This window comes from Bubalus kerabau, chromosome 13 (assembly GCF_029407905.1).
Source record: "Bubalus kerabau isolate K-KA32 ecotype Philippines breed swamp buffalo chromosome 13, PCC_UOA_SB_1v2, whole genome shotgun sequence".
NCBI classification, from domain to species: Eukaryota; Metazoa; Chordata; class Mammalia; order Artiodactyla; family Bovidae; genus Bubalus; species Bubalus kerabau.
Window position 1 is genome coordinate 40,312,906 of NC_073636.1, and position 24,902 is coordinate 40,337,807.

A 24,902-nucleotide genomic window follows, 5' to 3' on the forward strand; every position below is an offset into this window, starting at 1 on the left:
CCCTGGGTCAGGAAGGCATGACAACCCACTCCAGCATCCTCGCCTGGAGGGTTCCATGGACAGAGGAGCCTGGTGGGCTAGAGTCTATGCAGTTGCAAAGAGTTGGACATGACTAAGGCGACTTTCACTTTCACTTGGAGGCTGCGCCAGTCTTGCATGTACAGATTGAGCACTCAGCTCACTGGTCACAGACACCTCGTTCTGGAAGAGGACTGCCCTGGTAGTCAGATCTGTGCACAAAGGCATCTGTGCATCCCTAGAATCTACCAGGGCCTAGGGGGTGGGGGAGTGGGTTGGAGGATGCTAAATTCTGCTTTCTCTGCGGCTACCACTTGCTTGTTGCAGAAGAGGCCAAACTGAGTCAAGTCTCTCTATGCTCTCCTCCACCCCATCCTCAATAGCTTTGACTGTGTTCTGCAGCAGAAGCGGGGAGTCACAGCCTCACTGAGAACAGGCTGATCAGAAACACACTCAGTTCAGTTCAGTTCAGTTCAGTTCAGTCACTCAGTTGTGTCTGACTCTTTGTGACCCCATGAAACATACTCATGGCACCTAATCACGTGAGAACCTATAGAATCATTGAGGTAGGAGTCATCCCCGTGAGTGAACCACATTGTTTAGCTGCTCAGTCATGTCTGACTCTTTTGTGACCCCACGGCCTGTAGCCCACTGGGCTCCTCTGTCTATGGGATTTCGTAGGCAGGAATCCTGGAGTGGGTTGCCATTTCCTTCTCCAGAGGATCATCCCAACTCAGGGATGGAACCTGTATCTCCTGCATTGGAAGGCGGATCTCCTTTACTGCCTGAAGATGCCAGGGAAGCCCCAGGGAGTGAGCCGCGCACACATGTAGGCACTAGACAGCCAGCCACACTGCCTGTAGGTTCACTGTTTGTCCCGTCTCAGCAATACCTCAGCTAGAAACAGACGCTCCTCATGACAGTGAACCAGTCCACCCAGTCCATCCTAAAGGAAATTAGTCTGAATATTCATTGTAAGGACTGATGCTGAAGCTGAAACTCCAATACTTTGGTCACCTGATGAAAAGAACTGACTCACTGGAAAAGACCCTGATGCTGGGAAAGATTGAAGGCGGGAGGAGAAAGGAACGACAGAGGATGAGATGGTTGGATGGCATCACTGACTCAATGGACATGAGTTTGAGTCAACTCGGGAGTTGTTGATGGACAGGGAGGCCTGGAGTGCTGCAGTCCATGGGGTCACAAAGAGTCGGACACAACTGAGTGACTGAACTGAACATGATACTGAAAAGAAATTCTTAGAGAAAACCATAAGCTGAACACACTCAGGTGCCGCCCAAGGCCATGGCCAATGTGCAGGGCAGGTATAATTGTCATCACTACTGATGCCAAGCAGAACAGTTCCTCACCCTCACGCAAAGACCCAGATTAGGCTCCAACACACACGCCTGTTCTCTCAGAAAGAAGTACCGAAATCCATTGCGGGGAAGATTCACTAAGTCTGCGTGACAGTGTATTTAGTGTTCCTTGGGACCAGAAAACCTTAGAGAAGGAAGATCTGAAAGGTCATCATTTGACCTTTCCATTTTATACACAGGGAGTAAGAGGTCAATCAAGGCCAGAAAGAGATCAAGGTGTGGACACAAATCCGAACATCAGAAGAGAAACTGTGACCTTGGGGTCAACGGGGACCCCCTGGACATCTGTGAGCAGACAGCCTCGAATGTATGACACCACGCTGAGGGCAACATTTAGCTTTCAAGGGCAAAGTATTCTTTCACCTTGATCACTCTGCTTAAGAATGCAAATATATTTTTAAAGCTATACTTTCAAGTGAAGTCAACAAGTGGCTGCCGTGACTTAAAAATGTGCTTCCGGAATGTATACACTAGACATGCAGCCCTGATGCCCATGAAGGTGCGATCACAGGAGGGAACCTCCTCTAAGCTGTGACCTCTAAGGGGCAGGGGGCAGCTCCATACAGTTGAGAGTGAGGTCCAGAGCGTAGGGACCCACTGGGGACCAGCCAGCCCTCCAGGGGGACCCAGGGAAGGAAGCAACAGGTGATGGGTCTTCACAGAAGCACCATCCTGCACATGCTCACCCAAGAGTTTAAAAAAAAAAGGTATTTTATTTTATTTTAACATCTTATTACTAAAAGGTTCTCTTTTGCTAACATCTCTCAAGCCCACAAATACCTATCAAAGGATATTTTTCCAAGGAAGAACAAAAGAAAACTGTTGTTTATTCTTTCTTTAGAAAACAATGTTCTCTCTGAACTGTGTTCCAGTAAATAGCATTAATAGCTGAACAATCTGCAATTACCACCCTGCCACTTATTGTTACACGTTAAAAAGAAATCAATGCACAAAAAGAGATTAATCCCCACAAGGAGAGCACTTCCTCCCAGAAACAAAACTTCCATTTTCAATGCTCTTCTTGACGTTGTTTCCCTGTATCCAAGGCCAATCTTGATGGACCATAACTCATAATCATGATTTAAAAATCTCTTATATTACAAAAAAAATCCCTCCCTTCCAAATGTAGTTGAAGCAGCCTCCTCCCCCAAGTAACTGTTTAGGACTTGAAACGGGAGAAGCCATCTCATTTCTTCTCTGCCTAAAGGAAACATGAATTTTCCCAAGAATCTTCATCGAGTTCTAAATGGTTAAAGAGGATCTCATAGGTCAACAGGCGATATTCTGGTCACAGGGAATCCCTTCTGCTATCTGGCACTGGGGTTTCACTGTGCTCACCTTTCCAAGGCCCCCAAGACAGCCGCTAGGACCCTACTTCTTGGGACAAGAACCTGAAGCCAGACAAGCCCATGTGATCATCCACATGCAAGGTCAGGGCTCAAGCCCCACAGTGGATGCCCCTTTCCTTAGTCTGCCTGTGTGGGGGCCAGGCCAGGTGGCCTAGGACAGATACCCCAGAGTGTGAGAGGCTGCACATCCCAAATTGGTCACGTGCCGGTGTGAACTGGACACTGGTGTGAACCAGACACTGGTGTGAACCGGACACCAGGCTGGGAAGTCCCCCAGCCTGATCTCTCACCAGACAGGGCTCTGGACCTCTGATGAAAGCCACCATCTGTGCCCATGGGCTGACCTGTCACCACACAGGCTGTGCTCTGCTCACCTTCTCCCTGTCAGCTCCCCTGGTGGCCTGCATGGGGGAACAGAGCCCCCCTGAGCCCCTCCCGCTGCACTCACACCTACAGCCGCATCCTCACAGACAGATTGGGCTCCAGACAAGATACATCTCGGATATTTTTCATGTTGATTCTGAATCAATCAGTTCACTTCACGTGCTACTTCTTCAATTGATTTTTTTTTTTTTCCATTTATTGGCTGTGCTGGGTCTTTGTGGCTGTGTGGGCTACTCTCTGGTTGTGGTACAAGGGCTTCTCATTGTGATGGCTTCTCTTATTGCAGAGCGTGGGCTCTAGGTGCACAGGCTTCAGTACTTGGGGCTCCCAGGCTCTGGAGCACAGGTTCAGGAGCTGTGGCACACAGGCATAGTTGCTCCAAGGCAGGTGGGATCTTCCTGGACCAAGGATTAAACTGTTGGCAGGCAGATTCTTTACCACTGAGCCACCAGGGAAGCCCTTACTTTACAAGCTGAACCATAGGAACTGTACCTCCCTCCTCTTTTTTTGGAAAACCAGTCCCATGTTGGCAATTTCCATGCAGTTCACCTAAAACACCTGCCTCCCCTGCTTCAATCTCCCTGGTTAAACCTTCACGTGTTTTCCTGTTCTTGGTTAAGCTGGGAGCTTCCTTTCATCCTCTGATGGCTGCCAAAATGCATGGGTTAATTCACAGGGCCTGGCCCTTCCCCTGCCCTGGCGTCCCTGCACAGCTTCTCTTTGCTGACTCTCCGGGTTGTAGTCTTTGCTGGAGTCCTAGGAACTGTAGGGTGTGACATGCCTGGCCTCTACTCACTAGATGCCAGCATGCCCCACTCCCCACTGCGACAACCAGAACGTCTCCAGACACGCCCAACATCCCTGGAGCTCCCCCACGGCCCAGGAATCCCTGTTCTCCCATCTAAAGGGGGTGAACTTGCCACCGAAGAAGGTCAATGCCTGCTCTGAAACTGACGAAGCCAAAAGCTCAACCAGAAGGTCCAGCTCAGAGGCCACAGTCACCTGCTCCTCCCCAGGATGTACGTGGGTTCAGGGAGCTCTCCTGTGATTCCTTTGATAATCTATCAATTGACACATTGATGGGAGTGTCCACTCCCCCTGAGAGCCTGCTAAAGAAGATTCTGGAGACCTGGGCTTCGAGAGACCATGGACCTTCCAGAGAGAGGCCTCGGGGTAAAAGAACATTTTCTCTGCTGCAAACTGTAGGCCAGCTCATACACTGCATGGTGAGCGTATTCAGTAGGAATACAAGCTTTCAATTTTCCACATATATTGAGTTGCTATATTGCATTTTTATTTAATGTATGTCATGCAGACGCTTATTAGACCCTGATGGCTAAACAGATGTAATTAGTATCCTTCACTGGTAGCATGTACTTGAAAGTCTTGACATTTTCAGCTCAGGAAGGGAAGTCCGACAAAAGCGTAGTGTTGGCTTCTCAGGTGGACCGTTCCTCTCAGGACTACCCCCTAGGCGATAACCTTACACCTTTTGAAGCCGTGGAACAAGTTGGCAGCCCACTTGTTACCCTCATCACTGAAGCCTCCACCATCTGCTACCTTTCACATAGCTCTACTTTCCTTAGGTGTCAGGGGGCTTGGACTGCAGCTTAATGAAAATAATTACTGGTTTTTACAGCTGAAAAGAGAAGGAAAAAGCCCCGCAGTCTGTTGTTTTGGTGCAGTTATCTATCTTAAGTCTCCATGGCCATTGAGAAGCTGAACCAAGTTATAACAGAATGTTCTTTGATGAAACTTGACTAATCTATGGCTTGTCCATTCTCACGAAACCCTATGGGAAACACTCAGGAACCAGTGGATGCCACCTAATACAAGACTGACTCTGTGATACAGACATTTCATCATTTGGGGTCTGGACAACAAGCACACAGTAGGAATTATTATTAACTTAAGGATACACGTCAGGAGACGACGGACACACACCAACTATCCTTGTAAATATTTACTCTTCCGTCAAACCTACAACTTGAAAGTTTTGTTTATTGCTACAGCAAACCCTTTTTCCAGTAAAATACCACTCAATTTGACTAATGTAAATTCAAACTAACGGGAATTATATTTTTAGGAAAGTAGAAGTTTGCTTTTAAGCATATAATTACTTTCCAAAAACAAACAGTAACAAAATGGGCTAAGGCAACATAAAATAACTGAGACTTTTAGAAGTTCTAGCTTAATAACTGTAAATAAATCTACAATTTGCTTGAATTCCGACAGGATTAGAGAACACCTTCTCTCACGTGGAGAGAAAATGTGCCTGGAAGCCTTTCCCGTACATTTCTACTTCCCAACAGGTGAGAATTCTTTGGGGACATCCCTGGGTGTACCCTCTGACACACCTGCTGAGTCTGCCCTGGTGCTGCAGTGTCCATGGTGAGGAGGGGGTCCCATCCTGCCCTGCTCCCACTTTTTCTCAATTCATCACCTTGCTTTCCTGAACCAATGCTTGCTTTGAGGAAAAAAATGAACACAGTGCCAGGAGATCCTGCCTTCTCGGGGCACTTAGCATTCAGCCCTACACCCCACTGGGCTGCGATATTCCACACATAAAACACAGAACATACATGCACACAAGTATATAAATACACAGGGCTTCCCCTGGTGGCTCAGTGGTAAAGAATCTGCCTGCCAATGCAGGAGACACAGGTTCAATCCCTGTGAAGGGAAGATCCCCTGGAGAGGAAATGGTAACGCACTCCACTATTCTTATAGGGATAATCCCATGGACAGAGGAGTCTGGTAGGCTATGGTCCATGGGGTTGCAAAAGAGATGGACATGATTTAGTGATTAAAACAGCAACAACAAACAATATAAATACACACACATACATGTATACACACATAAATCCTGACCAGGTCCTCATCCCCTCGCCTGTTTCTGTGCCTCTTGTCATCAGCCCTCCTGGCCATGGTCCACCCCACACAACCACTGAGCCCTAAGCTTCCTAACACGCTTGTGCTCAGCTCCCCATTATCCGTGGGATGAACTCGGCTCTGAACAAGGCTGTCTCCAGTGCTGCCTGGAGCCACGTCCACATGTCATGTCCACGAACACATCGGGCACTAGATCAAAACCACCCTGGCTGTTGCTCCTTCAACATGCCCTGAGAAATCCCATCCTGCTTGTCCTCCCACCATCCTTGGAAGTCCTGCCGGATGCCCATTCCCCGTGAGCTGCTTCCAAACCAGCCGACGTCTAGGGGTGTTCAGCACGGTTCCATCTCTGCAGTGTGGGCATAGCTCAGGCAGCCCTTTGCATAAGAGGATGGATGTTACAGACACTCATTGTCTGTGGGTCTCGTACCACCAGATACACCCTCAGAACCACGCTGGTCTTTACTATGGTGGGGAAAAGTGCTCAACAGGAAAAGGTCATTGAAGCTTTTACTGTTTTGAGGAAAGGACGACGTGGCCCTAATAATAAACTGCCCAATTATAAATCAGAGGACCCAGTAATGCTCAAGGAAGGGCCTCTGAAGTCCTGGGGCCCCCTCATCCACTTGACTGCCTGTGGTTGGCAAGGTCCCCATGGTCGGTGGGGGACAGAGCTCAATCTAGAGCCCAGGTCTGGGAGTTCCCAGTACGAGGCTTGGCATCCATTAAAGTCAAATGCTGAATATAATCTAAAGCCATCTGAAATCCTGGAGTCTTGGAATATACATTTGCCCATTCTTAAAAACCTTAGGAAGAAGGCCTCCAATTCGTCTTATTTCACTCATTGTAACAAACCTACAATTTAAAAAAAATTTTTTTTTAATTTTATTTTTAAACTTTACATAATTGTATTAGTTTTGCAAATATCAAAAACTTTTAAGATAGCCTTCTAAAGTTCCTCTACTGACACACATCAAGGTTATTATTTAACCTTCCCAACATTAGCTGGACCTTTAACTTTATAAATATGCACTTTATCCTGCTGGCACCAAGTTAAAATCCCATGAATTCAAACTTGGGTAACAATCACTCCCTGTACAGAATAAGAACTTTAGAGATGTATTAGAACTATTTCCTTGGATAGGAGATAAGTTAGGTCTCCAATCTGACATGTTAATTCTTCACTTTTTCTAAAACTGAACATTCACTGATGTTTTGCTGTAAATATATTTATAAATTTATGTATAGCTCACATACACAGTTCTAGTTATGTCTAAATTTCCAGCAAAGAACGGTTCTTTGTCTGAGAAAAGGTGATGCAATCATTACGTATCGCTGCATGATACAGGCTGTCTGGGGTTATTAGAAGAAGCAGGTATGGCCAATTTACAAATGTCACCCCCGCACCTTGCTTTCAGGGCTCACTGCTGAGCCTCATGCTCACCGAGGGGCCCCTTGGGATCTCCTTACAAATGACTGTTTATTATTATATTATTCCATCATGTATCTCATGAGAGGAGGCTGTAACATCCGTTAAGAAAATCAGGAACTGTTGTGACTTCCATGATAGAATATTCCTTTGTGCATGATGTTTAAAACTATGTTTTATTTAGCACTGGTAAGGAAAAGATGCACTAAAATGTACAGCAGAGTGAAAGCAAAAACATTCCTAAAACAAGTTAAATACTCTTGGCTACAAAACAAATTAGCAGGGGGCGAGGTGGGGGAGAAGGAAATGCTTCCAGTGCTTTTAGCACCTGAAACACCGAGCCACGTGGATCCCACACCACTGGTGCCTCCCAGGACCTCACTGAGGGAACCAGGTTCTTACAAACGAAAGATTTCCTATGCTGAGTCTGAGACAACAGGGGTTTCTATCAGGGCATTAGAGGGCTCATAGACTGGCTAGAGGACCCAGGGGGCAACCCTGCCCAGCCAGGCACCCAGCCACTGGGGTGTGGCCCCAGCAGGGTCTGGCTGCCAGCGATGGAGGGGCCAGAGCGATGCAGGCTGCCCCACCTGCCATCTACAGCCACACGGGGCCCCTGCTGGGCTGGAACATGGCTGGATGTCACCTGGCCGCCAGGGTGTCCAGCCCTCTGGCAGCGATCCCACAGCGGGCACATGCTGCCTGGGGTGAGAAGTGCCTGGAAAGGGAGCCAATAGCCAGGACACATGAGAAACATCCAGGTCACAAAGGTCAGTGGACACGTCATTTCTCGTATCTGACCCACAGCAGGGAAGTGGTTGTTTCTCAGTTCACTCGCTCAGTCATGTCCGAATCTTTGTGACTCCATGGACTGCAGCATGCCAGGCCTCCCTGTCCATCAACAACTCCTAGAGCTTACTCAAACGCATGTCCATTGAGTTGGTGATGCCATCCAACCATCTCATTCTCTGTTGTCCCCTTCTCCTCCTGCCTTCAATCTTTCCCAGCACCAGGGTCTTTTCTAATGAGTCAGTTCTTCGCATCAGGTGGCCAAAGTATTGGAGTTTCAGCTTCAACATCAGTCCTTCCAATGAATATTCAGGACTTATTTCCTTTAGGATTGACTGGTTGGATCTCCTTGCAGTCCAAGTGACTTGCAAGAGTCTTCTCCAACACCACAGTTCAAGAGCATCAATTCTTTGGCACTCAGCTTTCTTTATAGTCCAACTCTCACATCCACACTACGTTCTGAAATTCCAGGATGCCTAGTGACAGGTTTTAGTCAAATGGTTATGTTCCAAAGTAAGAGAATATATGGGTGAGGGAAAAAAACAACCCAATACCCTAACACATCAGAAAAATAAAATGGGCTCATCTGGCCGAGGGGCTGCCCTGCCTTCCTCGGTATCCTTGGTGTCACCGCGAGGGTCTGTGCTCACCAAGTGCAGTGGCGGCCTCGAACTGAGTGCCTTCCTCGGTCTACTCCCTCAAAGTCTCCCAGGGGCCCCCTCAGGGCAGCGCTACAATCATATGCAGGTCAGGGGGCCAAGGTGCAAGGAGGTCGGATCACTTGTCTACTCAGAGGGATGCCAAGCCTGGAGCACAGAAGGCTGGGAGCCCAGGCTCCTAACTATCATCCCTTACACTGTATCCTGACTTCACATAGCGAGGGCCCGGAGCTGCAGCAGACTTTCCTAAACCTATTTCCCCACCTGGGAGTGGCCTTGTGTTTTTTGGTTTGTTACCAAATATAACACGACTTCCCTGGCGGCTCAGTGGTAAAGAATCCGCCTGCAAATGCAGGTTTGATCCCTGGCTCAGGAATATCCCCTGGAGGAGGGCATGGAGGCCCATTCTAGTATTCTTGCCTGGAGAACACCACAGACAAAGGAGCCTCGTGGGCTATAGTCCATGGGGCTGCAAAGAGTCGGACACGACTGAGCGACTGAGCACACACGCACAATAATGCAACATCATAGATGAAAATGACAAAGACCCTCATTTCCCGAAATTTCTATATGCAAATTTGCAACCATAATTGCACTGATGTAAGCTCCACATTTAAAGGCCAATTTAACTTTGATGTATTTAACAGACAAATTGCATTAAGACCTTCAATCTGTAAGTCATTGTTAAAAAATAGTTTACTTAAATTTTAAGCAAAGAAAACTTTCCAGTCTTTGATATATGTTCTTAGAAACATAAAAATAACATTCCTTTCCTCAACTGTCCTTTTTCATTTCACACATATTGATCTGTCCATCTGTTTTAAATAATGATGAAATTAATAGGAACTGTTTTTAATAAATCCAAACCCTAGCTCCTTTCATGTCCACATATTCAGAGAGGGAGACTGAGGTGAAAAAGCTGCTTAAGTATTAGGACAGACGAAGCAGAACCAGGAACAGCTTTGGAAGAGAAGCTGGTGAGGGACCGGGTGGGAGCAAGGGAGGGTACTGCAGGCGGGGATGGGAGGAGGGGTCCCAGGGAGGAGGACTCTGAGTGGCAGGCAGGACTGAGGGCAAAGCCCAGGTGAAACAAGACAGGAGGAGGGCCGCGGTCGAGGCCCGTTTGTTTGCCCAGCATGTGCGGCGTTGAATCCATGGGAGAGACAGACCCTGATGAATAAGCCAGGCTTCCCGAGAGCTCTCACAGCCCTTCTTATGTGTGGCGTTGGGCAAATGCCCTCAATATCTTTTGAGCCTTAGCTATTTATACAGTGGGTCATGATATTTGTCTAACTGAACTGCAGAGAAGAATCGATGGACAACATCACGAGTTCCCAGTCCTGGGTCTGGCACTGCAGTGGTGCGGAGATGGCGACCCTCCACCTACCTCAGCCCAGAGCAGCAGGCCAGAGGGAAGCCAGCGAGAAGACCCCCTGCACAACCAGTCCAGGCAGTCCCAGAGCCTTCCTGAATCTTACTCATAATGTATAGTTGTTTTTTAAAGTCTTTACCATCTTAATTATTTTCTAAATCAGCAACAGGATACATTTTTTCTTAAAAAATTCATAGTCAAGGAAAAATAAAGCTATTTCAAAGCATTTTCTCCATCACACCAATAAACCATAAACTCCCACTACACACATCTTACTGTGGGACATGTCACTCGATAAGGCCATGGTTTTATCTACGAAACTGTTGAATAACCGGTCCAAACAGTATTAAAAGCAGTTGGTTTGGAATGTGCTACATTTTGAATTCTGGCTGTTTGGTATATGTATTCCGATTACTTTTTTAGAATACAGAAATGACTGTATTTGTTTATGTAACTAATTTGCTATTACATTAGATGAAACTGCTATTTTATATGGCTGTAACACAGCACATCATCAGAGAGGTATTTTACAATTTTTTTTAACAAAAGAAATCTTCCATTTCTGTAAGTGCTCTTAAGTTTGGAAAAAAAAAAAGATTTTTTAACATTTTAGACCTTATTTCTAATTCCACACTTTCTGTCACTACTGACATGGTTTTGCTACTCTCCGATATGGGAAAGCATCTGTAACTTGGGCCAGGCCATAGCATCAAGCTCCCCAGGGAACTGGGTCTCCCAGGAAACTTCCAAGGCTCTGTTTGGCTGGTGAACCACCATCGTGCAGACAAGGGTGCCACCCAGAGGTGAGAGGAAGAAATTCACCTTGGATTTTATTTGGAAGACAAAACTAACCTGTTAAAAATCTAAAAAAGATTAGCTAGTACTCATTTCATTAAAAACTAAGGAATATTTTTTTACAAGGTTCTCTCTGCAAGAAAGAAGCTGTCTGGTGCCAGGCTACATAAAAGCACAGCACTTTGAAAACTCTTACAAGACAGAAAGTCCAAGTCACAGGTGCACAGTTAGTCAATTAAGACATTGAATTTAACTGTATTCTTTATAGTACATGCTTTATTTGCTTTTTATAATTAATATAACATGTGTTTCCAGAAGCCATAGAAGTTCTGGAGCAACCACCATGACCTATTTAGACATGTGGACCAAAAGTTAAACTAATTACCGGAGACATTTCTTACTTAAATGAGAAAAGTTTCCTTCATTAGAAAGCCTTCTGCATAACGTACTTCTGGCAAAGGAATAAAGTTTATTTAGAGTAATTCTGTTTGGCAGACAGTCATCACTTCTCAAACATATACCAATAATTGTTACGGTTACAGCAAAATAGTCAATTCTATGAAACATAAAAACATGAGCTTCTAACGGTGGAAACAAAAGGCTGATTATAAAATAGAGATTTACGATATCCCTGTTCTCTCTTAGAAGTCTGGATGGTGGGATTACTACTAGCAGTGGGCCATCATTTAAGATTTATGTATTTTAAAATGAACTACAAAAGATCAAACTTGACCAAAAATAAGGCATATATTAAAGTGTTAAAATTTTACATATAAACTTTGAAAACTCTTTTTTCTACCCCGCAAAATCCCATTTTTGAAATAATGTTAGGGGTTCTCAACTGTTATAATATACAGATCTCATCTCATTTTACTGTTTCATTTTTACTCCAACACGCTTTAAAATAGAAAGGATTCTAAACACACCTATTTACATGACTTTCTGGAAAACTCATTCTAGAAATACTAAGTGTTTACAGCTGACTTCAAAGTTATTTGTGTTAAATTCTACAAAGAATTCTACAGAGATTGTACAGCTGATTATCATTTCCAAGTAGATGTTTTTCCTGCAAAGCTTAGCAAAATACGGCTTTAAGGTACAGGGTTGTTAACTGCACCTTCCTCTCTTGGTTCTGTCACTGAGGGATCTCATTAATATCTGTGAGTTAATTTTCTTTCCTATTTTTACCCTTAATCTTCCACATGCCCTGAGTTGCATCATTCTATAAAACATGCTTTCATCCGCAATGATGGCTGCAACATATCTGAGCAAGGAGTACAAACAAGTCTACTTACACATCCCTATTTCTACATGCACCTAAGTCCAACCTGCTCTATAGATGTCCAGTGCATGTTGCTGGAAATGTAGTGAATATGACAGAGACAACACAGTAGGACAGTATAGCTATTTACTACTTTGGGGGAGAAGCTTAGTGACTAAAGCTCGAAGAGTTTAGCAGGGAATGTTTCACAAGGGCTTTAAACAGGGCCCAAGGCAAGGCTGGCAAATTTGGAGAAGGACCTCTTACATGTATCAAAAGGTTTGTGTGTCTGCATCATATATTCAAAACATCACATAAAGACAGAAAGGATGGCTACTCGGTAGTTCACAAATGACTCTAGTTCACTGGTAAGTATTATCAATTTAAAGGGTAAATCCTGAAACATTCCCAAACCTATAATCAGTTAAGAGGAAGTGAAGTACAAGTCGCTCAGTCATGTCTGACTGTTTGCAACCCCATGGACTATACCGTCCATGGAATTCTCTAGGCCAGAATACTGGAGTGGGTAGCCTATCCCTTCTCCAGCAGATCTTCCTGACCCAGGACTTGAACTGGGGTCTCCTGCATTGCAGGCAGATTCTTTATCAACTGAGCCATCAGGGAAGCCCAGTCAAGCTATCAGTCAAGAGGACCTGGTGCTAAAATTAAATGCCTTCACATTTCTTAAACTCTTCCCTTTCCTTTTTGCCACCTCCAATGCTACCATCTTAGTTCTTGCCATTAAAAAAAAAACAAAGCTATTATTTGTTTAATCACTTCCTCATTAATCGCCAGGCCCAATGTCCTACTCTGTCTTAGCACTATCACATTTCTAAACCCATCCTCTAAGTAAAGTCCAGGACAATCTCAAGCTTCACACATCAATCACGTCACCTGCTTGCTTGATATTCAGATAGTAGGTGGAGAGTCAGTGGTCCCACCCCCTTCCCTGTCATCAGCCCACAAGCAGGGGGCTTCTAAAAGGAGGAAGGCCAGAGGCTACAGCCTGGTGACTGGTGGCTCCTTTGGCCCTTCTGTTTCAACTTAACCACCAATCACATTTCTTTAAGAGGAATTACTTCCCCTTCAAGAGATGTCAGAAACCATAATTTAAGGTGAGGTCATTCTCGAGAACATCCTAACATTTCAAACATTTTTAAATGGCCAAAGTCATCTTCTTCATAACAATATCTAATGTAGAACCCCAGCAAAAAGATGAGTGAGATGAGTATTTCTAAGGCTGACAACAGGCAGAGATTAGATCACACAGAAGTGGACAGGCCACAGAGTTCAAATTCGGCTGGTGAAATATAGAGTCAGTGGGGAGAAGCAGCAGCCTGGATGAGACACGTCGGACTCATTCCTGAAAGGTCACTGGTGCTGCTGCATGTGAAAGACTCGAAACTACAGAGAATTTCAACCTTCAGGGGTACTTTGACAAACCCCAATTTCACCTGCAAAAACACAACACGTACAATGGAGGCCTCACAGATACCTGGTCCTCGCTGGTCAGTCCCAGGTGCATGACGAGGTAAAAATGCACCAGGAAATCTGAGTTGGGCAGGACGTCCTGGCGCCGGGTCATCATGGAGCAGATCAGCTTATAGGCTTGCAGTTTGCCTTCCTTATAATCGTCAGGCAGCGTCGTCGCCTGCCAAGGAGACGTTCAGAGATTTAATCAACCCCAGATGCAGATGCATTTTGTCCTTTCATTTACTGCTCCGTTGTCCACAAAGTTGTTTATGGAGATGTGGGAAGCGCTGGCTTGAGTAAGACCCAGCCTGTCTTCAAAACATGCAGTCTTGGGCAATTACATTTTTTAAACTCAATTTCAGAAAGGAAGGGGAAATTACAATAAAGGAATAAACACATATTCACTTGCCTTAAATAGCCATGATGCAAACATTCTGAGCGGTGGGATCAAGGCAGGAGGAGATGGAGAAGACTGGTTATCCAGGCTTATTGCCAGGTTATCCCGTATCTATGATTCAAAACGAGGAGAATTTTAGGCAAGATAATACACGGTTTATCCCAATGACACGTCAATATCATGCTCCATGGTCAAACAGCTGCTGTCAATTAAATTTCTGTAAGTTGAGTGAAAAGCTACAGCATTTACAAGTATTTCTTTTATCATGAGATCTACTGTCTTTTTGAATTGTGTGCTGGCTTTAGATCTAATGCAAAACTAGGGCATTGTTCGGAGAAGGCAATGGCATCCCACTCCAGTACTCTTGCCTGGAAAATCCCATGGACGGAGGAGCCTGGTAGGCTGCAGTCCATGGGGTCGCTAAGAGTCGGACACAACTAAGCGACTTCGCTTTCTCTTTTCACTTTCATGCATTGGAGAAGGAAATGGCAACCCACTCCAGTGTTCTTGCCTGGAGAATCCCAGGGACAGGGAAGCCTGGTGGGCTGCCGTCTCTGGGGTCACACAGAGTCGGACACGACTGAAGTGACTTAGCATAGGGCACTGTTATTCCTTCAATCTTAATGTTTGCAGAGGTCATCGTGAACTTCAAGTGATAAGGAATGGTTTCATGAGTTATACTCTATAAACACAAATCACATTTTTTAAAAAAGTACTAACATGGGGAAAACGTATATTGTAAACAAAAACCAACCCTAGAATGAAAATTGTATGTATTCTTTTACAAACAAAGGACAAGAGATTGTACTGTTACAAAAATTATCCTCAGAAATAAGATTATATACTAATAATGGCTTTCCATGTGGACGGTGAGGTTAAATTTCTTAGCATTTCTCTACATTCAAATTCTGTACAATAAGACCAGTACTGCTTTTATAAAGAGAGTAACTACAACTATTGTATAATATCCCATTCTTTGATATCCTATAGTAATAGTTTATTTATGCATTAAATAACTTTTAGACATATATAAAATGACCAAACTATAAGTATTTTTTATTTTTTGATCACCAAACGTACTTTGTCTCAGTATCTAAACACTTGGTCCAGAATGTGTTCAAAAGTTACATGCAACACAGTTTTTAGGTTAAGTGACAAATCAATGTTACCATACCAGAATGAAAGTTAACAGTAGCAGGACGTACCTTTGCTAGCTTGTACCAGAGTTCATAGAGATAGCCAAACACCCTGGCATGGATTTTGGGTGACTGGATATTATTCACATCTCCAAGGATCCCCAAGATTCTTCGCCACAACACAGCGGCTGAGTCTGGGTGCCAACCAGTGAGCGTCCCCCCAGCAATTATACTGCAGTCGTCAGCAAGGCATTCGCTGCTGTCTGTGAGGTAAAACATGTGTTAACACAATTTTTCTTTCATTGTTACAGTCTTTTATCTTTAATGCAAATGACCTATGCTTGAACATGTATGCAAATTCAGAGTAAAACAATTCGGAATAAAAGAATTGAGATGAGGTGTGAAATGGCTGACAACTTGGAAGGACAGGAAAGTGAGATTGATGAGGAAATGTCAGATGACTCTGATTCTTCCAACTAAAAGGGTGACAACCCAGAGATGACGAGACAGTTCCTGGAGACCCTGAGAAGGTCTTCATAAGCACTGGAGAGGAAGGAGAACTTGCGTAGGATGCGGCGGGAGCAGGGTCATGAGAAATAGTGGCCAGGACTGCCTCGAGGCGGGAGTGTGGTGTCTGTCACTGTTAACTCAGGTGTGTGGGATGTATAATTTGCTTATAACAAGTTTTATCCTTCTTGGATTCAAGGAGCTGTAAGAAATGTGCATGATCATGTAGCTGTCACATACACCACCTCCATAACTGACATGAAACTTCCTCTTCATTCCACCAGGGCCCCTATGCAGTTGGTTCCCTCCCCGAACCTCTGTTCCAGACAACCACTGCCATTTCTTATCCTTACAGCATTGCCTTTTCCAGAATGTCAGATAAATGGAGTCCTTTAGTAAGTAACCTTTCCATCTGGTTTCTTTCACTTAGCATGAGGCATTTATTTGAGAGATTCATGCATAGGGTTGTGTATCCATACGTGTCACAGTTTATCCATTCACTTGATGAAGGACACTGGATAGTTTCTGGTTTTGGTTTAATTAGACCTAAAGCTACAAATGTGTACAGGCTTTTGTGTGAACATATATTTACCCTTCTCATCTGTAAGACAAGAATCACAAAATGGTATGTGATATTTCTTCTCCTTTAAGTGGACTGCATGTTCCTAAATGCCTGAGAAAGGAGTGTGTCCTCATATGTCTGAAAGTCTTGGTTCCCTGACTGGTAAATTCATAGCTTGGCTGGGTATAGAATTCTGTGTTGGAAAAGCTTTGCTTATTTTCCTACAGTTCCCTTTATAATCGTAGATTCAAAAATAATTCTGATAACTGAAACATTTGTGTGAAAAATTATTGACTCTGGAGAGCTTCAACATATCTGGAACAGGTTGAAAAAGACAGGTTCTCTTTTATTTGAAGCTTCAGTAAAGCTAGGAATTGTCCTCTACTTTTATAAATCTATTAGAATTAACCGATTAAATTGTTTTTAATTTTTATGTTGTTTTTACTGCTTTTGTTCCCTTTTTCACTCCCAGCATTTCTTCCTCGATCAATCTTGCCTATTTGCCTATTTTATTAATGTTTTTAAAGAGTGCTCTTTGCTTTTTCTATTGCTTTGTAGTACATGTATAGAAGCTGATTTAAAAAAAGATACTAACAAACATCCACCACCATAGAGCATCATTCCAGGTGCATGTGCTGTTGGGGTTTTTCAGGTCTAACCACAGAAACGGAAGCACAGTCTACGGATTCGAGGAATTCAAGGGGAGGAAGGCCCAGGCAAATCCATGGCTGGCTCTAGATGCTTCCTGAACTGTGCCTGAGAGAACCGTTAACAGCTTATTATGTTTATTATGCAAAGAGCACAAGACCTTGAAGCAGAAGATTTCATAAGGATGGTATGGGTGTCATGGAAAGGCCTTCCCAAAACCAGGAGCACTGTTTCTTCTTAGAGCAAAACACACCAGTATTTCCCACATCACTATCATAAATATACTCAGATATCCTGGAATGTGAAGTCAAGTGGGCCTTAGGAAGCATCACTATGAACAAAGCTAGTGGAGGTGATGGAATTCCAGTTATTCCAGCTATTTCAAATCCTGAAAGATAACGCTGTGAAAGTGCTGTACTCAATATGTCAGCAAATTTGGAAAACTCAGCAGTGGCCACAGGACTGGAAAAGGTCAGTTTTCATTCCAATCCCTAAGAAAGGCAATGCCAAAGAATGCTCAAACTACCGCACAATTGCATTCATCTTACACACTAGTAAAGTAATGCTTAAAATACTCCAAGCCAGGCTTCAGCAATACATGAACTGTGAACTTCCAGATCTTCAAGCTGGTTTTAGAAAAGGCAGAGGAACCAGAGATGAAATTGCCAACTTCCACTGGATCATCAAAAAAGCAAGAGAGTTCCAGAAAAACATCTATTTCTGCTTTCTTGACTATGCCAAAGCCTTTGACTGTGTGGATCACAATAAACTGTGGAAAATTCTGAAAGAGATGGGAATACCAGACCACCTGACCTGCCTCTTGAAAAACCTGTATGCAAGTCAGGAAGCAACAGTTAGAAGTAGACATGGAACAGACTGATTCCAACTAGGAAAAGGAGTACGTCAAGGCTGTATATTGTCACCCTGCTTATTTAACTTATATGCAGAGTACATCATGAGAAATGGTGGGCTGGAGGAAGCACAAGCTGGAATCAAGATTGCCAGGAGAAATATCAATAACCTCAGATATGCAGATGACACCACCCTTATGGCAGAAAGTGAAGAAGTAAAGGGCCTCTTGATGAAAGTGAAAGAGGACAGTGAAAAAGTTGGCTTACAGCTCAACATTCGGAAAACTAAGATCATGGCATCCAGTCCCATCACTTCATGGCAAATAGATGGGGAAACAGTGGAAACAGTGGCTGACTTTATTTTGGGGGGCTCCAAAATCATTGCAGATGGTGACTGCAGCCATGAAATCAAAAGACGCTTACTCCTTGGAAGGAAAGTTATGACCAACCTAGATAGCATATTCAAAAAAGAGACATTACTTTGCCAACAAAGGTCTGTCTAGTCAAGGCTATGGTTTTTCCAGTGGTCATGTATGGATGTGAGAGTTGGACTATAAAGAAAGCTGAGCGCTGAAGAATTGATGCTTTTGAACTGTGGTGTTGGAGAAGACTCTTGAAGAGTCCCTTGGACTGCAAGGAGATCCAACCAGTCCATCCTAAAGGAGATCAGTCCTGGGTGTTCATTGGAAGGACTGATGTTGAAGCTGAAACTCCAAAACTTTGGCCACCTGATGCGAAGAGCTGACTCATTTGAAAAGACCCTGATGCTGGGAAAGATTGAGGCCAGGAGGAGAAGGGGATGACAAAGGATGAGATGGTTGGATGGCATCACCGACTCGATGGACATGGGTTTGGGTGGACTCCGGGAGTTGGTGATGGACAGGGAGGCCTGGTGTGCTGCGGTTCATGGGGTCGCAAAGAGTCGGACACAACTGAGCAACTGAACTGAATTGAAGTGAAGAGACACATATAGTCCATGCTGGAATCCCACACACTGTATAGACAGCAAAAGCCAAATTGTGGACCTTCTGGACTCTCAGATTGACTTTTACAAAACCTCAGGCTCATCCTCCTGATGTTTAGTCTGTCAAATGAGTGCGGTATCAAGCATCTGTTGATCTGGTGAAGCTTCAACGAGCCTTACAAATAAACCTAAGCTTCCAAGTGAACAAACAGCATCATATGGCATGTAGTTTTCTCATGAAGAATGCGATGAGTCTTTAACCCCATAAGGGGTTAAAAAAGAGTCAGGAGATTTGACGACTTAGACTTTTGCTCCATCCCCAAGCATCACCCCCACAAGGCAGCCATCTGAGGTGGAGATCAGTCTTCAGCTTTCCAGTCATGCCGGGATTTCCCTTGAGTGATAGCTCCAAGTAAACAGAAGTCAAGTACCTTACCACCTGCATCTCCCTGCAACCTGCCAACGATCACATTCTCTGTTGTGGAAAGATCCCCCTTCCCCACCAAAAATTTATTCCTCAGTGATAAAATTCTAGGTAACGTCCTCCATCACATTATCAAAACACAGGGAGTCTTTTCGAGGTATTTGAAATGACTGCATGCTCAACATTACCGTGAAAAAAAATTTTTAGTGAGTTGAAATGTTTTTGCCCAAAATGATTCCACTTGTGGCATAAGCGACAGAACAGATGCTGACGTTTCACATGTAGATGATTCCTCAGTGAAGCGGCGCTTAATTAAAAATTGGGATTTGAGAGATTTCTGAAAATTTCACGTTCACCTTAAAAATACCAAACAGTTCATTTTCTTTTTCATGAGCAAGCTAGTATGCTAGCCTAAGAGCACCTTTTTATTTCATTCTTACTAAATGCTTCAGAGACATTAAATATTTTTTATTAAAGTAGGAAGTCTTGCACACAAAATTATATCATCTTTCCCCAAACACATACAGGCATAATACACAATGCTCACATACAGGAGTAATCTGAAGTTTAGAACTTTGCAAATGTACAAAGGATTTTAGTCATGAAGTAAGTCTTGGTGATTGGTAAAATAAGGCAGCCAATCAAATGGCGACTTCACATGGCAGCAATTTTGTGTAGGTTTGGTGGAGTATAGATGAAGCATGGCCAGTGCTTTGAAAATGATTTTCCCATTTGAGTTGAAAAGGCACAAAGCCAAAAGCTCAATTGAAACACCTTAGTTCTGGGACCAGAAAAATTAGGCCTAGACTTTGATGATTAAAAAGTGGAGAAACAGGGGACTTTCCTGGTGGTCCAGTGGCTAGGACTCCATGCTCCCAATGCAGGGAGCCCAGGTTCAATCCCTAGTCAGGGAACTAGATCCCACATGCCACAACTAAGACCTGGCACAGCCAAATAAATAAATAAAAGATTTTTTTTAAGTGGAGAAAGAGCAGGTTGGCACTCTGTTGACCATCACTGTGGTCTTTCTCATCTGCTTCCCAGACATGTAACATTCACTTAAAGATCTCCAAGGTGAGCAACCAATCTCTTGGTACTTATCATCATGATTTTTCTTTAGAACATTTGATACTTTCAAAACAGATCAAAGCCTGGTGGAGATTCCAAAAATGTGTGCAGTGACAGACGCTGACAAACCATTCATGCAAAAACAGTTTTGGTGGCAGGTAACAGGGATAATTAAAAGCAGAAGCTATAATTCAAAGCAGAAGTGGTCAAAGGATTTCAGTAACAACATTGAGAGGCAGGGTTGGGATAAATATACTAACAGAGATTTTGAAACTCAATCATACATATTTTTTACTATCAAAAAAAGGTTAAAATGTGTTGTTTTTAGCTAAATCAAACAAGAGCCTGCAGCTGAAAGCTGATTCTTCCCCTAACTGAAGTACTTACTGACTGATGCTCTCCTGTCATGCACTGTCGTGGAGCCAAAAACCAGCCGTGAACAACCAATCGCCAACGGCAATCCCATCCCTGAAGCAGGGCAACACCACTGACCCTTCCTCCACTAAAGTGAAGCGTTGAAAACTTCTAACTGAATCTTAAGATGTAGCACTAGACTTCCAGTGCTTGAGAATCCTCCTGCTAATGCAGGAGGCACAGGGTCAATTCCTGGTCTGGGAGGATCCCAGGTGCTCAAGGACAACTAAGCCTGTGGGTCATAACTACTGAGCCTGCACTCTAGACCCTGTGCTCCAGAACGAGAGAAGCCACTGCAATGAGAAACCTGCACACTCCAGCGAAGAGCAGCCCTCACTCGCTGCAACTAGAGAATGCCTGAGAGCAGCAATGAAGACCCAGAGCAGGCAAAAATGTTAAAAAAAAAAAAGAGTATCACCGATCTAATAGGTACCTGGAAAAGAAGAAGCACCGAAGCTGGCCCTTAACCTTCAAGGTTCTGCTAACTCTCAGTTCTTAAAAGTCTCTCTGACAACGAAAAGAAAGTTTTATTTATGCTGGAGTTGAATTAATGACAACACTTTCTTATGGTTAGTCGTTTGTTCCATCTCATTTTAAGAAAGTCTTCCCTCCCCCAAGCTCTTAGATTTTTAGAAAATATTTTCCTTCAAAAGTTTTAAATTTTCCTTTTTACATTTGAGTTTTTATCCATTGGAACTTGGCTGCAGGCAGGGTGTGAGGTAGGGATCCTGCCCCCTTTTCTGCCCACTGGCTAAATGTTCTGCGTGCTTGACTGGGCAGCCCATCCTTCTCTCGTCAGATCTGGAAGGCTACCTCTTTCATGTACCACGACTCCATGTCCTTATGTATCCAGTATATGTTTTATATTGCATTCTTTTAGTCCATATGTCTATCTCTGTGATTAAAACTCTCTTTAAATAAGTCTCATCACACTTATCCCATTATTTGTCCTTATCAGGATAAATGTCTTATTTTTTCTGTCCTCTCAGTAAGTTCTTCAGTTGGTTGTGCCTATGGCTTAGTAATCTTTTTATTTCTTATAGCATCAAAAGCAGTATTTCTAGACTATAAGCTTATTTGCTAAATAAGAGATGAGTCAGCAGCAATATCAATACTTAGCTATTGTTGTTCAGTCATTCAGTCGTGTCTGACTCTGCGACCCCATGGACTACAGCATGCCAGGCCTCCTTGTCCTTCACCAGGTCCTGAAGTTTGTTCAAACTCATGTCCATTGAGTTGGTGATGCCATCCAACCATCTCTTCCTCTATCGTCCCCTTCTCCTCCTGCCCTCAATCTTTCCCAGCATCAGGGTCTTTTCCAATGAGTTGGCTCTTCACATCAGATGGCCAAAGTATTGGAGCTTCAGCTTCAATATCAGTCCTTCCAATGAATATTCAGGACTGATCTCCTTTAGGATGGACTGGTTAAATTTCCTTGCTGTCCAAGGGACTCTCAAGAGTCTTCTCCAAGACCACAGTTCAAAAGCATCAATTCTTCGGCACTCAGCCTTCTTTATGGTCCAACTCTCACATTTGTACATGACCACTGGAAAAACCATAGCTTTGATTATACTGACCTTTGTCAGCAAAGTAATATGTCTGCTTTTTAATACGCTGTCTAGGTTTGTCATAGCTTTTCTATAGCGTTATAAATACCCACTTCTTGAAAATCATAAGCTCAACTGAACAAAACTTACATGTGAGTCAATTCTACTTTCTTATTTTTGGTATTCTTGATACTCTGGCATCTGGGGCCTCCCTGGCCAGGAGGGGCTGCCACTTCCAGGGCTGCCAATTCCTAGAGATGACAAACAACTCACCAGGGAGTATGTCATTCACCTGTAAACCTCACAATCCCAAACCAAGCATCCTGACCACCTTCCTCTGTCTAGCTCTCACCAACAAGGGGATGCCCCGGTGCCCTCATCACTCCAGGGTCTGGCACCTGGCAGCCTGGGCCAGTGTCTGTGCTTCAGACTCGGCTGAAATGATCTGAACCAGCTGACCCCCAGTCTGCTTAGTCCGCCCTGCCCTCCCTTCCCTGTGCCAATGGCGATAAAGGACGTTGCCCATGTTTTCCTCTCTTCCTACTTGCCCACCAACCTAGGTGACCGACCCCCCATGTGCCCTCCTACGGGGCATGCTGCGTCCATATTTCTTTTTTCAAAAATTTCTTATTTATTTTTGGCTGCGCTGGATCTTCATTGGGAACAATGAAAATTTTCTAGTTAAGCCACAGTGGGGGCTACTCTCTAGTTGTGGTGCACAGGACTTCTCATCGCAGCGGCATCTCGCTGTTGCAGGGCACAGGCTCAGTAGCTGTGGCACACAGACTCAGCTGCCCTGCAACACGTGGGGTCATCCCAGGTCAAGGATCGAACCTGTGTCCCCTGCATTGCAAGGCAGACTCTTAAACCCTGGACCACCAGGGAAGTCCCCGTGCCTATTTCTAAAAACTTCTTCCTCATGACAGTCACCTCCATGTCTCCATATCTTGCCATACAAATCCCAGACACATTTTGAAGCAGTCCACTATAAATTTAACTGTCATTCCCAGAAAGCATGAAATGATTTAAATAAGAAAGCAAATACAAAACTAAACTGCTAGCTGACCAATGATAAAGGAATTTAAGATTTTAGAAGCACTTAATTATGCCAAGCATTTAATAACTGGTAGGATTATTCAGTGAGAAATGGAGATACATTCAAATTGTTGGATTGCTCGCTTTGCATGTCCTAGAGATCAGGGTAACATGAGTTTGCTTTGTTCATTTACGAAGAAGTTTTTCTCCTAAGAACAGAAAGTTAAATTCAGAACAGTGATAATCCATAAACCTTATCATATTACGGTTTGTCCTTTTCACAGATGACAAGATGAACTATTGAACTGAGTGTACTGATTCTCAATATTAGGATTTCAAAGAAGAGCTGAGTATCTGGAGGAGTTAATCACAGCAGAGAGAGCATCATATGAAATTACCTCACACAAGTGTATTAGACCGAGCGTACCAGGCACACACTGAGATGGGATCAGAGCTAAGCCTTCCAGAAGGCAGACAAAAGAGGTAATCACCCAATTTTCTCTCCTTTCAATAAAAGTAATTAAAGCTAGTCCTTGTTTAGGCAAATTCAGCTTACTGAAAATGTACTAAAGTCTTCAACAGTACCATGACGATGATTCCCCTTGGATAATCTGAATATTGGACCCAAAGAAGCAACTGATTCCATAAGTGTATCAATAATTCTCAAATAGTTTGAATGGGGTTGGCAGTTGTAATTTGAACAGCAGCATAGAAGAAAGGAGTGGGCATAACTTTGCAAATGCAGTCAAAACACTCTGGAAGCCAGTTCCAATGCTAAGGCCTACTTTCTAGTAAGATGACATGATTTCTCTGGGTCTCAGCTTCTCCACCCCTCAAACAGAATTTGTATAACCGGACCTGCTTACCATAAAAATCAAAGAGGATGTCTCAAAGTTCTTTGTAAACTGTCAAAACCTTCGTAAATTTATGATATTATTATTCACAATTATTATATTTATTTTCTATATATAATGATTTTGTATTATATGTATTATAGAAATTATTATATATTATAGAAATGATTTTCATCATTTCTATAATGAAAGAATCACATATTTGAGAAGCACCAATTACTACCCAATAAGTTAAAAAAGTAAGCACATTGGTTTTGCCAACTGTTTTCTCATTGACTTTACAAGCCTTCTTTCATGGGCAGAGGTGAACATTTAGACCAAAAATGTCCACTATCTGTTGAGAATGGCACATACAGCATTATAAGGCAATGCGTTGTTCACAGTTGTTACAGTTAACTGGTTTGTTTTTCCAGTCTTAATTCAGATAAACATTAAATGCACATTAAGATCATTCTTCTTGGTCTTCTCTATCTCATAGATAAAAGATTTTTATCTAACACCATTTTTCTATGTAAATTTTATGAAGGTGTTATGCTACTACACTAGAAATTTCCCAAAACACAGAGACTGGTTAAAATTTATACTGTAATTTATGAAAACCAGTTTGCTTAGTTAAAAAAAAAAAAAAAAAAGCTAAGTTAAGAGTTTAGCCTTTACTTCTAATTTTAAAATGATTTTTAGTGGTTTAATACCAC

The 24,902-nt window shown here is 43.4% G+C and overlaps 1 protein-coding gene across 1 annotated transcript in view; it reads right to left on the reverse strand.

The window, feature by feature from the left end:
- RALGAPA2 (Ral GTPase activating protein catalytic subunit alpha 2) overlaps positions 1–24,902 on the reverse strand; it is a 261,082-nt gene that overhangs the window by 117,940 nt on the left and 118,240 nt on the right. The window contains 3 exon segments of the mRNA XM_055544102.1: positions 13,823–13,978; positions 14,210–14,308; positions 15,403–15,596. Coding sequence (XP_055400077.1) covers positions 13,823–13,978; positions 14,210–14,308; positions 15,403–15,596 — 449 coding nt within the window.